Source organism: Erpetoichthys calabaricus, chromosome 5 (assembly GCF_900747795.2).
Source record: "Erpetoichthys calabaricus chromosome 5, fErpCal1.3, whole genome shotgun sequence".
NCBI lineage: Eukaryota > Metazoa > Chordata > Cladistia > Polypteriformes > Polypteridae > Erpetoichthys > Erpetoichthys calabaricus.
This window is the reverse complement of record NC_041398.2, coordinates 15,617,622-15,630,922: the sequence shown is the minus strand read 5'-3', so window position 1 is coordinate 15,630,922 and position 13,301 is coordinate 15,617,622. Positions and strand designations below refer to the sequence as shown.

General features: G+C 42.8%; 1 protein-coding gene across 1 annotated transcript in view; it reads left to right on the top strand.

Annotated features, from left to right (window-relative positions):
• Positions 1-12,986, top strand: part of LOC114641590 (zinc finger protein 850-like) — a 74,109-nt gene extending 61,123 nt beyond the window's left edge. The window contains exon 5 of the mRNA XM_028790625.2: positions 11,058-12,986. Within this exon, the coding sequence (XP_028646458.2) occupies positions 11,058-12,454 (1,397 nt within the window). The 3' untranslated portion in view covers positions 12,455-12,986. The remainder of the gene's footprint in view (positions 1-11,057) is intronic.
• Positions 12,987-13,301: the final 315 nt, after the last annotated feature.

Here is a 13,301-nt window from a genome sequence, read left to right as displayed (position 1 = left end):
AACACAAAGCAATTGAAATCAACAAAAAATATTTCCTTTTGACAAATGTTACTGTCTTGCATGTTGTATGAGCCTGCATACTCTATGATTTCACATACATTTTACACAGCAAAGTCTGATCTCGCTCAAAGCAGCCAATTTCAGTCATTGCCACATTGCACTCCTTACAATACGTGTTGCTTTGGTGCCTACTTTTCAATTGTCTTGCTGCACTTTCTCACATATATTGTTAGTGTGTACTGTAGAGAGACAAGTCACCCATTTGCCATTGTGCCATGCCACTGCCACCAAGTTTTCTGCCCACATTGCCATCTCTTTTCCTCTTCAGCCTGTCTGGCTTCATGTGTCTCCTGTTCACCCTCACTGTGCCACAAGCTCCAATTCCTCTGCTCTGTAGCTCCATGAACAATTCTGGGCATGTATAAAAATTGTCCAAATGTACACAACATGACCCAAATGTTCATAGCCCTGAAGCAGCTCCAGCACAACCTGACTTGTCGAGGGACAGTTCTCTCTTTGTAAGAAATACTTTCCTGTATATGTAATTACTTTCAGGCAGAAACCAGTGTTTGCTTCTGCCAGTACAAAATCCTTTATGCCATACTTTGTGGGCTTGTCTGGCATATATTTGCAGAAAAAAAAGGTGTCCCTTTTATTTTATCATAGATTCATGCAGAGACAAATCACAGCCAGGCTGATCAAATTGTTTCTATGTTGGTTCCACAATGTCAAGCAGGGGCTGAACTTTATGTATGGCATTATAGCCTGGCTCACCCCATGGGATTTGCTTCTGTTTATTACAGAAGTGAATAAAACTTTGCAGCATCACGTACCTATCATCACGCTGCATAACCTGTACCTAAGCCACCAGGGGACAAAGCACGTTTGGACCAATGCTCCCTGAAGTTATATCACCAGTTCTGTCCCATCTCTATTTGTAATGCCACAGCGCGCTTCATCTCGTCTCTTGTTGTGGGTTTTCACTTTGAAAAACGAGAATGCGATGCAAGCGCAGCCCGCGATTCAAAAAATTTCTCTGCCTACCTGTTTGTCTCGTCTGACAGTAGCTGAAAAGCAGCATCAGGAGAAAGCAGCCTGAAGTAGTTCAGCAGCGGGTGATCTGTCGTGTCCAACAGCAAGCCATGCCGTCTTGTGAAGTCCGGTAGCCAGTTCGGCTCCCACAGATCAATGTCTGTGTATTCCTCCCACACGAACCTTGCCGTGGATGCATTGGCTGCGCGATTGCGCTCAGCTGGCAGCAGATCAGCTGGCACGGCATCGGCTGGTGTCCGATCAGCTGATGCCGGCTTCTCACTCTCTTGTTTGATCTCCTGATCACTGTCAATAAAATCCGATTCTGAAAAATCAGAGTCCGACTCCGCGATAATGCGCAAAACATTGTATGCCGAGTGTTTTCTTTTCTGCACTCGCTTCGCTCCCTTGTGACATGTCGATGCCATCTTGCCATTGTTTAAATTTCGCAACTCACGCACACGCAAGGATTAGTCGCTGAGTCAACGAGTCTAGCATTCCTCCAAGCACAGAGGGAATGCCTGCGACGTGACAGTGAGTTTTGTTGCCATTAACAGCTGATTGTCGCCCCCTCTATCCCTGGATGTCAACTTTTGTCGACATTCGCCCTCAACCCCTTCTGTCGACAAAAGTCGACATCCGCCCTAAAAGAGTTAAAAAAGAGAAAATCAACACTTTTAGAAATGTCTGCCATGGCAGAATGAGAGCCATGGAATTAAATAACGGGTTTAATGAGCAACGAGAATGGGCTTCAAATGAAGAAAGTGAATGAAGTGAAGTTGGTTGGAGTCTGAGGCCCCAACTTAGTTGCTCATCTGTTGGCTCACTTCACATCAAATTTATGTTTAAGGAAAAAAAAGAATCAATTCAGCGGTCAGAGCCTGAAGAAACGTCAATTAAAATAAAGGGAAATAGTTCATTAGCAGCAAAAACTGGTCACTAATTAAGAAAAGGGTTAGAATGAAAACTTGCAGCCACCGGAGCTCTCGGGGAGTGGAGCCGGAGACCCCTGCTCTAGAGAGAGAGCGCGCACCCCTAAGGTGGCATGGGAGGAGATTCCTGACCAGACAGTTAGAGATAGGTGAGTCAGGGTCAAAAGGCGTAAGGTAAAGGGTGCACAATGTCTGGGGGCATGAACCCCAGAATTTGAAGTGTCCAACCGTTTTCAGCTCCTTGTGTGGCTGCACGGTGTCTCTGACAATTCTAAGGTGGTAGGCAGGGATGAGGAGCCCCAATGGGCCACCTCAAAACCAGTTCACTGAAATAGAGAGAGAGAGTGATAGTTTGGGGCTCAATCATTAGGGGGGATTGAAGCGCAGGTTTGCTCCAGAAACAGAGAGTCTCACACGGTGTGTTGCCTTCTGGGTGCACAGGTGGGGGAACCTCCCTGGATTGGTGGATAGGCTCTTGGCTAGAGAGGGGTGGTCCCAGTTGTCATTGTCCATGTTGGAACGAATGACACAGTTCTGCAATTCAAATTCAATGAGTTAGGTACCAGGCTGAGGAGCAGAACTGGCAAGGTAGTCTTCTCTGAAGTTCTGCCTGTCCCACATGCCAATCCAGGTAAGACTGAGGAGATTAGAAGGCTTAATGTGTGGCTGAAATTTTGGTGCAGGGTAGAAGGGCATAGGTTTGTGAGGCATTGGGACTTCTTTTGGAACAGATGGGACTTGTTCTGCTGCGATGGTGAGGAGGGCACCAATGTATTGGGGAGGCGTATATGTAGGTTAGTCGAGGATTGTTTAAACTAGAGAACTGGGGTCAGGTAGTTTAGGAGAGGCCAGGCTTAGATCTATACATGGAAGAACAAACAACATAGTAGAAATAAAAATGTGTGGTAATGTAAATTCTATCCCAAAGTTTAAATGTAGGAGTAGCACATTAAAAATAGCTTGCCTTAATGCTAGAAGTATCAAAAATAAGGCAAGTGAGTTGCATGTAGCAGAGCATAATTATAATATTATGGCAATAACGGAAACCTGGCTAAATAACAAAGATCAGGATGAGTATAACTTAGAGGGGTACACATTTTTTAAGAAGGATAGAGAGAACAGTAAAGGAGGTGGGGTTGCTGTTTATGTCAAACAGAATCTAAATGGAAGTCCACTTCAGTTGGATGATCAACCCCATCTTAGTGAGGACATCTGACTTCAGCTGGAAAGTATTAGGGAAAGGGGTCTTATCTTAGGAGTGTGTTATAGACCACCCAATGCAGACAGTAATTTCAACACACATCTTTTTAGTAATATCAAAAAGGCAGGTTTTAAGGGGGACTTTAATTATCCGAATATTAACTGGGGTAGCCTTACAGATCGTGGAGCACAAGAGCAGGAGTTTTTAGACGTAATCAGTGTACTGTTTTTTTTTTTTTTAATGCAGTGTGGTAAAGCACCAATGTGGAGTGAAGCTAATCTGGATTTAGCATGTTGTAATAATCAGGATAGAATTGGGAGTGTGGAGGTGATTGAACCACTAGGGTCAGGTGACCAGAATACCATACAATTTTCAGTATTTTGTAAGAGTGCGGATGCAAAGACTAAAACTGTTCAGTTGAACTTTGGCAGGGCAAACTTTGAGTAGATGTGGACTGGGATACGTTTTTAAAGGTGGAGACAGTCGAGGAGCAGTGGGAACAGGTTTTAAAAATGTTTTACATGTAGTCCAGGACAGGTACATACTGACATTTGGCCAGCTCACAGAACTTTCCTAACAGTGTTTTTATATGGCATACGCCTACAGAATATGTGGAGAAAGTTGAATGATTTCCGAATGCACATATCATAATATTGTCGTGGTAAAGATTAGGAAGAAACGTTTGGCCAAAAGGATGGCTGCACTCAGAACTCGAGGCTCAGTAAGAGGAGTGAAAGAAACAAAAAGTCGTCTTCTTCTTCTCCTTCTTGTCCAACATCTATGTCCGGTCAATGTGTTTGGTCAAACACTCAGTCCTGTACCACCTTCCCAGTCAGACCTTTTATCCCTGTAAATCTTATTTTACATTATCCATCCACCCACACTTTATTTTCCCTGTTCCCATCACTGTTTGGCCTACAGCTTCCTTGTCTCTCCTCATCACATGTCCACTTCAATGCTGTACTCTTAGATTTTGTTGTACCTCTGATTGTCTCATTTCTTATTCTGTCCTCTTTTGGTAACCCCACATAATCCATCTCAATGTTTCTACCACATCTAATGTCTTCTCATGCGCTACCTTTACTGGCCACATCACTGCTGGTCTTAGCACTGTCGTAACGTCCTTTGGCTTTATTCTTTGATTACATTTTCTCCTTTATACAGTACCTTCTTCCATTTGTTCCATCCACACTGCACTCTGTGGGTTATTTCTGCATCCCCTTCTCCATCTTGGGGTGCCACTGATACTCCATATTTAAACGTATCCACTCTCTTCAGGTGACCTTCTTAATCCTGATCATCATTAAACTTCAGATATTCTGTCGTCTTCCCATTCCCATTCTCCTTCTTGGGCTACCACTGATCCGAGATATTTAACCTTATCCAGTCATTTTAATTGCTCTCCCAGCAGGCTAACCTCTGTGTCCTGATCATCATCATCATCATTAATAAACCTCAGATATTCTGTCTTCATCCTATTTATCTTTAATCTACTATCTTCCAAAGCCATTCTGTCCTTTCTTGTAACTCTACACATCCATCTCCACATTCTCTTTTCTGCCCCATCCAACTTCTTCTCCTTTCTTCCTTTTACTGTCCATGTCTCAGCTCCATAAATCATTACTGGTCTTACCACCGTCTTAAAAACTGTTAGTCCTTGCCTTGATTCTTCAATCACACAATATTCCCGATACCTTCTTCCACTCTGTGCATTATCTTTGCATTCATTTCTCCATCTTGGGATACCACTTCTTCTTTCGGCTGCTCCCATTAGGGGTCACCACAGCAGATCATCTTCTTCCATATCTTTCTGTCCTCGTCATCTTGCTCCATCACACTCATCACCTGCATGTCCTCTCTCACCACATCCATAAACCTTCTCTTAGGCTTCCTCTTCCCTGGCAGTTCTATCCTTAGCACCCTTCACTCATTCTACTCAGCATCTCTCCTCTGCACATGTCCAAACCAACGCAATCTCGCCTCTCTGACTTTGTCTCCCAACCATCCTACCTGAGCTGACCCTCTAATGTCCTCATTTGTAATCCTGTCCATCCTCGTCACACCAAATGCAGATCTTAACATCTTTAACTCTGCCACCTCCAGCTCTGTCTCCTGTGCCACCATCTCCAGCCCATATAACATAGCTGGTCTCATTCCCGTCCTGTAGACCTTACCTTTCACTCTTGCTGATACCCGTATGTCACAAATCACTCCTTACACTCTTCTCCACCCACTCCACCCTGCCTGCTCTCTCTTCTTCACTTCTCTTCCACAATCCCCATTACTCTGTACTGTTGATCCCAAGTATTTAAACTCATCCACCTTCACCAACTCTACTCCCTGCATCCTCACCATTCCACTGACCTCCCTCTCATTCACACACATGTATTCTATCTTGGTGGTCCTACTGACCTTCATTCCTCTCCTCTCATATCTCCATCTCTCCAGGGTCTCCTCAACCTGCTCCCTACTCTCACTACAGATCACAATGTCATCAGCAAACATCACAGTCCACGGGGACTCCTGTCTAATCTCGTCTGTCAGCCTGTCCATCACCATTGCTAATAAGAAAGGGCTCAGAGCCGATCCCTGATGTAATTCCACCTCCGTCACTCCTACCGCAGACCTCACCACAGTCACACTTCCCTCGTACATATCCTGTACAACTCTTACGTACTTCTCTGCCACTCCCGACTTCCTCATACAATACCACAGCTCCTCTCTCTTGTCACCCTGTCATATGCTTTCTCCAGGTCCACAAAGATGCAATGCAACTCCTTCTGGCCTTCTCTAAACTTCTCCATCAACATCCTCAGAGCAAACATCTCATCTGTGGTGTTCTTTCTTGGCATGAAACCATTCTGCTGCTCACTAATCATCTCCTCACTTCTTAACTGAGCTTCCACTACTATTTCTCATAATTTCATGCTGTGGCTCATCAGTTTTATCCCCCTGTGGTTACTGCATGTCCTGCACATCCCCCTTATTCTTAAATATCAGCACCAGTACACTTCTTCACCACTCCTCAGCCCTCCTCTCACTTTCCAAGATTGCTTCCAGCTTTAGCCTTCATCACATCCTGCACCTCTCTGTTCCACCACCACAAGTAGTAGTTTTGTCCCCAGGTGGGCTCCTCCCTGGTGTCCCACTTCATCAGCTCTCAGTACAACTTTGCTTTTCTTCTCCCACCATTCCCTCACATTCTCCAATGAGTGCGCTTCATTTAAAACATCCTCCCTAAACCCATACACAAGCCCTTCCTCTTCTCATCTCCACCACTCCATCCTTGGTGTTTCTTGCTCTGCTGCTGTTCTCTTGCTGATTCTCTTCTCCCAGTCCCACCACCACTTTACGCGCTGTGCTGTCACACGTTCCCCATTCATGTTCTTGGGATTCTTTATCTCTTTGAAATGAGATCTTCTACATACAGTATGGGTTTATTTGACTTTCTTTTCCTCCATTACTGTAAGTCCCTAGTTGATTTTAATTCTTCTCAACGAAAGAGCATGTTAACTATTACTAAATCAAATGTTCTCCCTCCTACTCCCCTTTCCTTCGTGGACCCCTGTGATGGAGCAGGTTGGGTCCACACTCCTCATCCTTTTGGGGGGCCCCTTGAACCCCCTACCGTCGAATACCATAACTGAGATGAGCTGGGCAAATGAGGACACACACATCCAGCCAAGGGCTAGCTGCAAAAGTGAGTTAGTAATTTTATTTAAAATCGTTCCAAAAAACAGTGCAGTGCAGCAACTCTCCAAGAAATAAATAATCCATTAAACCGTGTGAACGTGAAGGTTCAAAGGTTTAATAAACATATTCCATTAAAATCCAGGGACAGTCCACAAAAACTGAGCCCCAATGCTGCCCTTTTCCACCTGGCACCTCCTCCCCTCATCTCGGTTACGGTAATCGATGGTAGGGGTTCAAGGGGCTCCTCCGAAAGTACGAGGAGTGTGTAGCCAACCTGCTCCATCACAGGGCTCCATGAAGGAAGGGGGAGTAGGAGGGAGAACATTTGATTTAGTAATAGTTGACATGCTCTTTCATTGAGAAGAATTAAAATCTCGCAGAAGGAGGAGACGTCCTAACCGACAGGTGGAGTCCACCATCCCATTCTGGGTCACCTCGCCATTGTCAGGCCTTTCAGGAAATCCTGGGCCGCATACATCTCTCCCGCCTGGCCCTCGCTGTCTGCGGGTGACACGGCATATCGGGCCGCTCCTGCTCCTTGGCAGTCACTCAGGAGAAGTGCACTTTCTTCTGCATCAGGCTCCAGCAGCCCTGAAGCTCACTCCCGAACCTCCTACCTCTCTCGCTCCTTGCCGCAGAGGTGCTCTCTTGCTCCTCGTCTCTGTCTCTCTTCATTTAACCTTCATTTAATCAGACAAATCACCAGGACCAGATAATATTTACCCTCAAGTTCTTCAGGAGGCCAGTGAGTACAAATATAAACGCTTGACACAATTTTAGGAAATCACCGCGCACTGGAGAGATTCAAAGGACTGCAAAATGGCAAATATCATCCCATTATATAAAAAGGGTGACCGGGCAGATCCAAGCAACTACAAGCCAGTAAGCTTAACGTGCATCACAGGAAAATTAATGGAAAGAATTATTAAAGATAAGATTGAGCAACACACGTCAAGGACAGGACAGTCAGCATGGGGTCAAAAGAGGGAGGTCGTGTTTTACTAACATGCTGGAATTTTATGAGGAGGCAACTAAAGGATATGAACAGAGTGGAGCAGATGAGATTATTTATCTGGACTTTCAGAAAGCATTTGATGAGAGGGTGGGCATCAAACTAAAAGAAGTGGCAGTTCAGGGTGATGTTTTTAGATGGGTGGCTCAGACACAGGAAGCAGAGGGTGATGGTGTGAGAAACCTCAAGAGAATTGGCCGATGTTAAGAGTCTTGACCAGCAGGGGGCTGTGTTGGGGCCGCTGACATTTTCTATCTAAATCATTTATTTATATTAAAATATAAGTAGCAAGCTGATTAAGTTTGCAGATGATACCAAGACAGGTGGATTAGCAGATCATTTGGAATCCGTCATATCATCACAGAAGGACTTGGACAGCAGACAGGCTTGGGCAGATTTGTGGCAGATGAAATTTAATCTCAGAAAATATAGAGAATTACACATTGAAGTAAAAATGTGAGGTTAAAATACACAATGGGCGGTTGGAAAGTCGAGAGTCCACCTTATGAGAAGGACTTAGGAGTCGTAGTGGTTTAGTACAATGCTCTATACCAGGGGTCCTCAATCACAGTCCTGGAGGGCTACAGGTTTTTGTGCTAACCTGGTTGCTTAATTAGAAAGCAATTCTTGCCAATAATTTAATTTCATGGCTTGTTAGTGCTTTAACACTGCTATGTCAGGTCATTCTCATATTCCTAGATTTTCCTCCCCTTTCTAAGGATATCATCCAAATGATTTGAAGGCTAAAATGGATGAGTGATTCTCAGTCCTTCACTTTTTCTCTACTCTTTCCTTCCAAGTTTTTAATTAAACCCAATAGTGCAGGATAAATACACACAGAGGTGTAAATGGTAACAAGCGAAATGGAGAAATGCTGGTTTCTTTTGTCATTATTTGCTATTGCTAATTAGGAGCAATTAAAAACCAAGACTACAGCTGTTTAAGACTAAAATAAGCAATAAGGGGTCAAAATCTTAACGAGCGAGACCACTAAAGTGAAGCAGAAGTGTTACTTGACCAATAAGGGCTTCTTATTAAGCAACTGGGTTGGAGCAAAAACCTACAGCCACTGTGGCCCTCCAGAACCGTGATTGAGGACCCCTGCTCTATACTGTATACCCTGCCATTCTTTCTTAAACTCTGTGAAGTGCCTTGAGCATGAGAAAGGCACTATATAATAAAATGTATTATTATTATTATTATTATTATCAACTTCCAGACAGCGTTCAGAAGCCATTAAGAAAGCTAACAGAATGTCAAGTTATATAGCGCCTTGACGTGTGCAGTACAAGTCACAGGAGGTTCTGCTGAAGCTTTATAACACACTGGTGAGGTCTCATCTGGAGTCCTGGGTGCAGTTTTGGTCTCCAGGCTACAAAAAGGACATAGCAGCACTAGAGAAGGTCCAGAGAAGAGTGACTAGGCTGATTCAGGGCTACAGGGGATGAGTTATGAGGAAATATTAAAAGAGCTAAGATTAACGCTTGCGTTAAGTTTAGGACTTGTGAGGTCTGAATACACAATGGGAGGTCTGAAAATCAAGAATCCACCTTATGAGAAGGATTTTGGAGTCGTAGTGGACTCTATGCTATCAACAGTGTTCAGAAGCCATTAAAAAGGCTAACAGAATGTCAAGTTATATAGCGCCTTGATGTGTGGAGTGCAAGTCACAGGAGGTTCTGCTCAAGATTTATAACACACTGGTGATGCTGCATCTGGAGTCCTGGGTGCAGTTTTGGTCTCCAGGCTACAAAAATGACATTACAGCACTAGAAAAGGTCCAGAGAAGAGCAACTAGGCTTATTCAGGGCTACAGGGGTTGAGTTATGAGGAAAGATAAAAAGAGCTGAGCCTTTACAGTTTAAGATAAAAGAAATAAAAATGTGAAGTTTGAATACACAACGGGAGGTCTGAAAATTGAGAGTCCACCTTATGAGAAGGATTTAGGAGTCATAGTGGACTCTAAGCTATCGACTGACAGAGGTGTTCAGAATCCATTAAGATGGCTAACAGACTGTCAGGTTATATAGCGCCTTGATGTGTGGAGTACAAGTGCACAGGAGGTTATGCTCAAGCTTTATAATACACTGGTGAGGCCTCATCTGGAGTCCTGGGTGCAGTTTTGGTCTCCAGGCTACAACAAGGACATAACAGCACAAGAAAATGTCCAGAGAAGAGCGACTAGGCTGATTCAGGGCTACAGGGGGTGAGTTATGAGGAAAGATTAAAAGAGCTGAGCCTTAAGGAAATTAAGAGGAGACCTGACTGAAGTGTTTAAAATGATGAAGGGAATGAGTCCAGTGGATCGAGACGGTGACTTTAAAATGAGTTCATCAAGAACACGGGGACACAGTTGGAAACTTGTGAAGGGGAAATTTCATACAAACATTTGGAAGTTTTTCTTCACACAAAGAACGTCAGACACTTGGAATAAGCGACCAAGTAGTGTGGTAGACACGAGGACTTTAGGGACTTTCAAAACTCAACTTGATGTTTTTTTGGAAGAAATAAGTGGACATGAATGGCGAGCTTTGTTGAGCTGAGTGACCTGTTCTCATCCAGATTGTTCTAATGTTCTAATACAATATCATAAGCTCCACTTTGGTTGTATCATTTTGTTACTTCATTATTTATCATCTGTTATTTTGTCTTTATTTAATGAAATCTTGATCATAACAATGTAATTCCTTGCCTCACAGTGTGACTGCAGCACAGGGGTTATGGGTGTTGTCTCACACCTGCAGGTCCCCACGTTCAGCTCTAAGCCCCGCCACTCTGTGTAGAGTTGACACTTTCTCCCTGCGTCACTCAGTAAGGCCACCCAGACGTTTATTTTTTAAATGGTCTTCTTCTAGCACTTGGGAGTTTTCCCAGAAGTATGTGGAGATTGTTTCCAGGGCAGAATTGTTCACATCATATTATGGCCTGCTTATTGCCCTGTAAAACAACTAAAGGATGTGATTTTTAGTTAAACCCTTAAAAGTGGTCTGATCAAACATGGCGTTCAACTCTTTAATAAATTAATCCAAATTACAAAATAAGCTTCTGGTCTGAGTCCATCATTTAAAGATGGCACATCCACTGAAGGGTCATGTTAAAGATCAGGTGGCACAGCTTCATAGAAATGATAGCAACTCTCAAAATTGAGAATTAAAAAGATTTACCAAAACTGCTTGTTTCATTGCAGACTTCCAAGGAAATGGCAGCTTCTCAACGTCTTCATCTGCTCAGTCTTTTCTTCATTGCACAATGCAGGAGAAACAGGATAATGGGAAGATGAAGAAACCAACAAGAGGATTAGAGAATATGACTGTGGCCTCTTTGCAGTATGGTACTTACCTTGCTGGCAAACTAACAGAAACAGGAGTCATCAGTACTGACGAACAACATGTATATCATTCAAATCAAGAGTTTTTACATCCCATCCAAGGTTGTGGAGAAACATTTGATAACAAATCTGACTGTAAAGATCATGAGCTGGTCCACAGAACACTAAGTCCATATTCTTGTTCTGAATTTGTAAAAAGATTTCTTCATAACAGCAGTCTTCAGGCACAAATAAGTATTCATACCGGAGAAAAAACTCATTGCTGTTCTGAATGTGGCAAACGATTTTCTGACAGTTACAATCTCCAAAGGCACACAAGAATTCATACTGGAGAAAAGCCCTATGCCTGTGTTGAATGCGGAAAACGATTCACTGTCAGTAGCCAACTTCTGTGCCACACAAGGATTCATACTGGAGAGAGGCCATATGGCTGTTCTGAATGTGGTAAAAGATTCTACTACAGTAGCCACCTTCAGAGACACACACAAATTCATACTGGAGAGAAGCCGTTTAGCTGTCCTGAATGTGGTAAAAGATTTTACTACAGTAGCCATCTTCAGAACCACATCAGAATTCATACTGGAGAGAAGCCTTATTGCTGCTCTGAATGTGGCAAAAGATTTTCTGAATTTTCCAGTCTCCATAGACATGCAAGAATCCATACTGGAGAGAAACCATTTGGCTGTTCGGAGTGTGGCAAACGATTCTCTCGCAACAGCAGACTTCAGAACCACTTAAGAATTCACACTGGAGAGAAACCCTATGTATGCCCTGAATGTGGCAAACAGTTCAGCAACAGTGGCAGTCTTCATTCTCACAAAAGAACTCATGCTGGAGAGAAGCCATATGTCTGTCCCGAATGTGGCAAAAATTTCAGCAACAGCAGCAGTCTTCAGTCTCACAAAAGAATTCATGCTGGGGAGAAGCCATATGTCTGTCATGAATGTGGTAAAAAGTTCAGTCACAGTAGCTCCCTTCAGAGGCATACACAAATTCATACTGGAGAGAAGCCCTTCAATTGTTCTAAATGTGATAAACGATTCTCTCAAAGCAGTGCTCTTCAGAGGCACATACAGATTCACACAGGAGAGAAGCCATATAGCTGTTCGGAATGCTGTAAAAGATTCTATCACAGTAGCTCTCTTCAGAGGCACACACAGATTCATACTGGGGAGAAGCCATATGTCTGTTCAGAATGTGGCAAAAGATTCTATCACAGTAGTTCTCTTCAGCGGCACACACAAATTCATGCTTGAGAGAGAGGCCATGATGCTCTTCACAATGTGGCAAACGCTTCTCCCATAACAGCAGTGTTCAGAATTGTATAAGCATATCATTAAGGAGTTGTGAATGTGAGAGAAGGGTTTCCCATGACAGCATACTTCATAATCATTAAAAATGCACACTGAAGAAAAATCTTACTGTTGTTGTAAATATGGTAACCTTAAAAAGAAATGACTAAGAAACTGCATGTTGCCAGTGTTAGGTTGTAGTAGAATATAGTGTTGGAGTGATACTGAAATGTTGGCTTCAACACCAATAGTAAAACAGTACCGAAGCAAACAAGGGATAACTTGGAATTTTTCACAAAGTACAAATTTAACATGTCCTTCCAAAAAAAAAAATATTTGCAACAATGAACACTGTCTGTACTAACAGAATAGCAATGTGTTTTAATTATTTTAAACAGGGATTAGAAACATTGCATGCAATCAAAACAGAAAGCTTAGAAGAACCTCATTTTTCACTGAACATAACAAACTGGAAGCCAAAAAAAAAATAAAAATCTAAAATGTTCCAAAGTGAAGTTATTTAAAAACATGTTAAGCAGTTATAAGCAGCTAGTGCAAGACAGTAATTTATTTAGCCTAAAAATGTTTTACTTGTAGGCTATATACAGTGGGTACGGAAAGTATTCAGACCCCCTTCAATTTTTCACTCTTTGTCATATTGCAGCCATTTGCTAAAATCATTTAAATTAATTTTTTCCCTCATTAATGTACACACAGCACCCCATATTGACAGACAAAAAAAAAGAATTTTTGAAATTGTTGCAGATTTATTAAAAAAGAAAAACTGAAATATCACATGGTCCTAAGTATT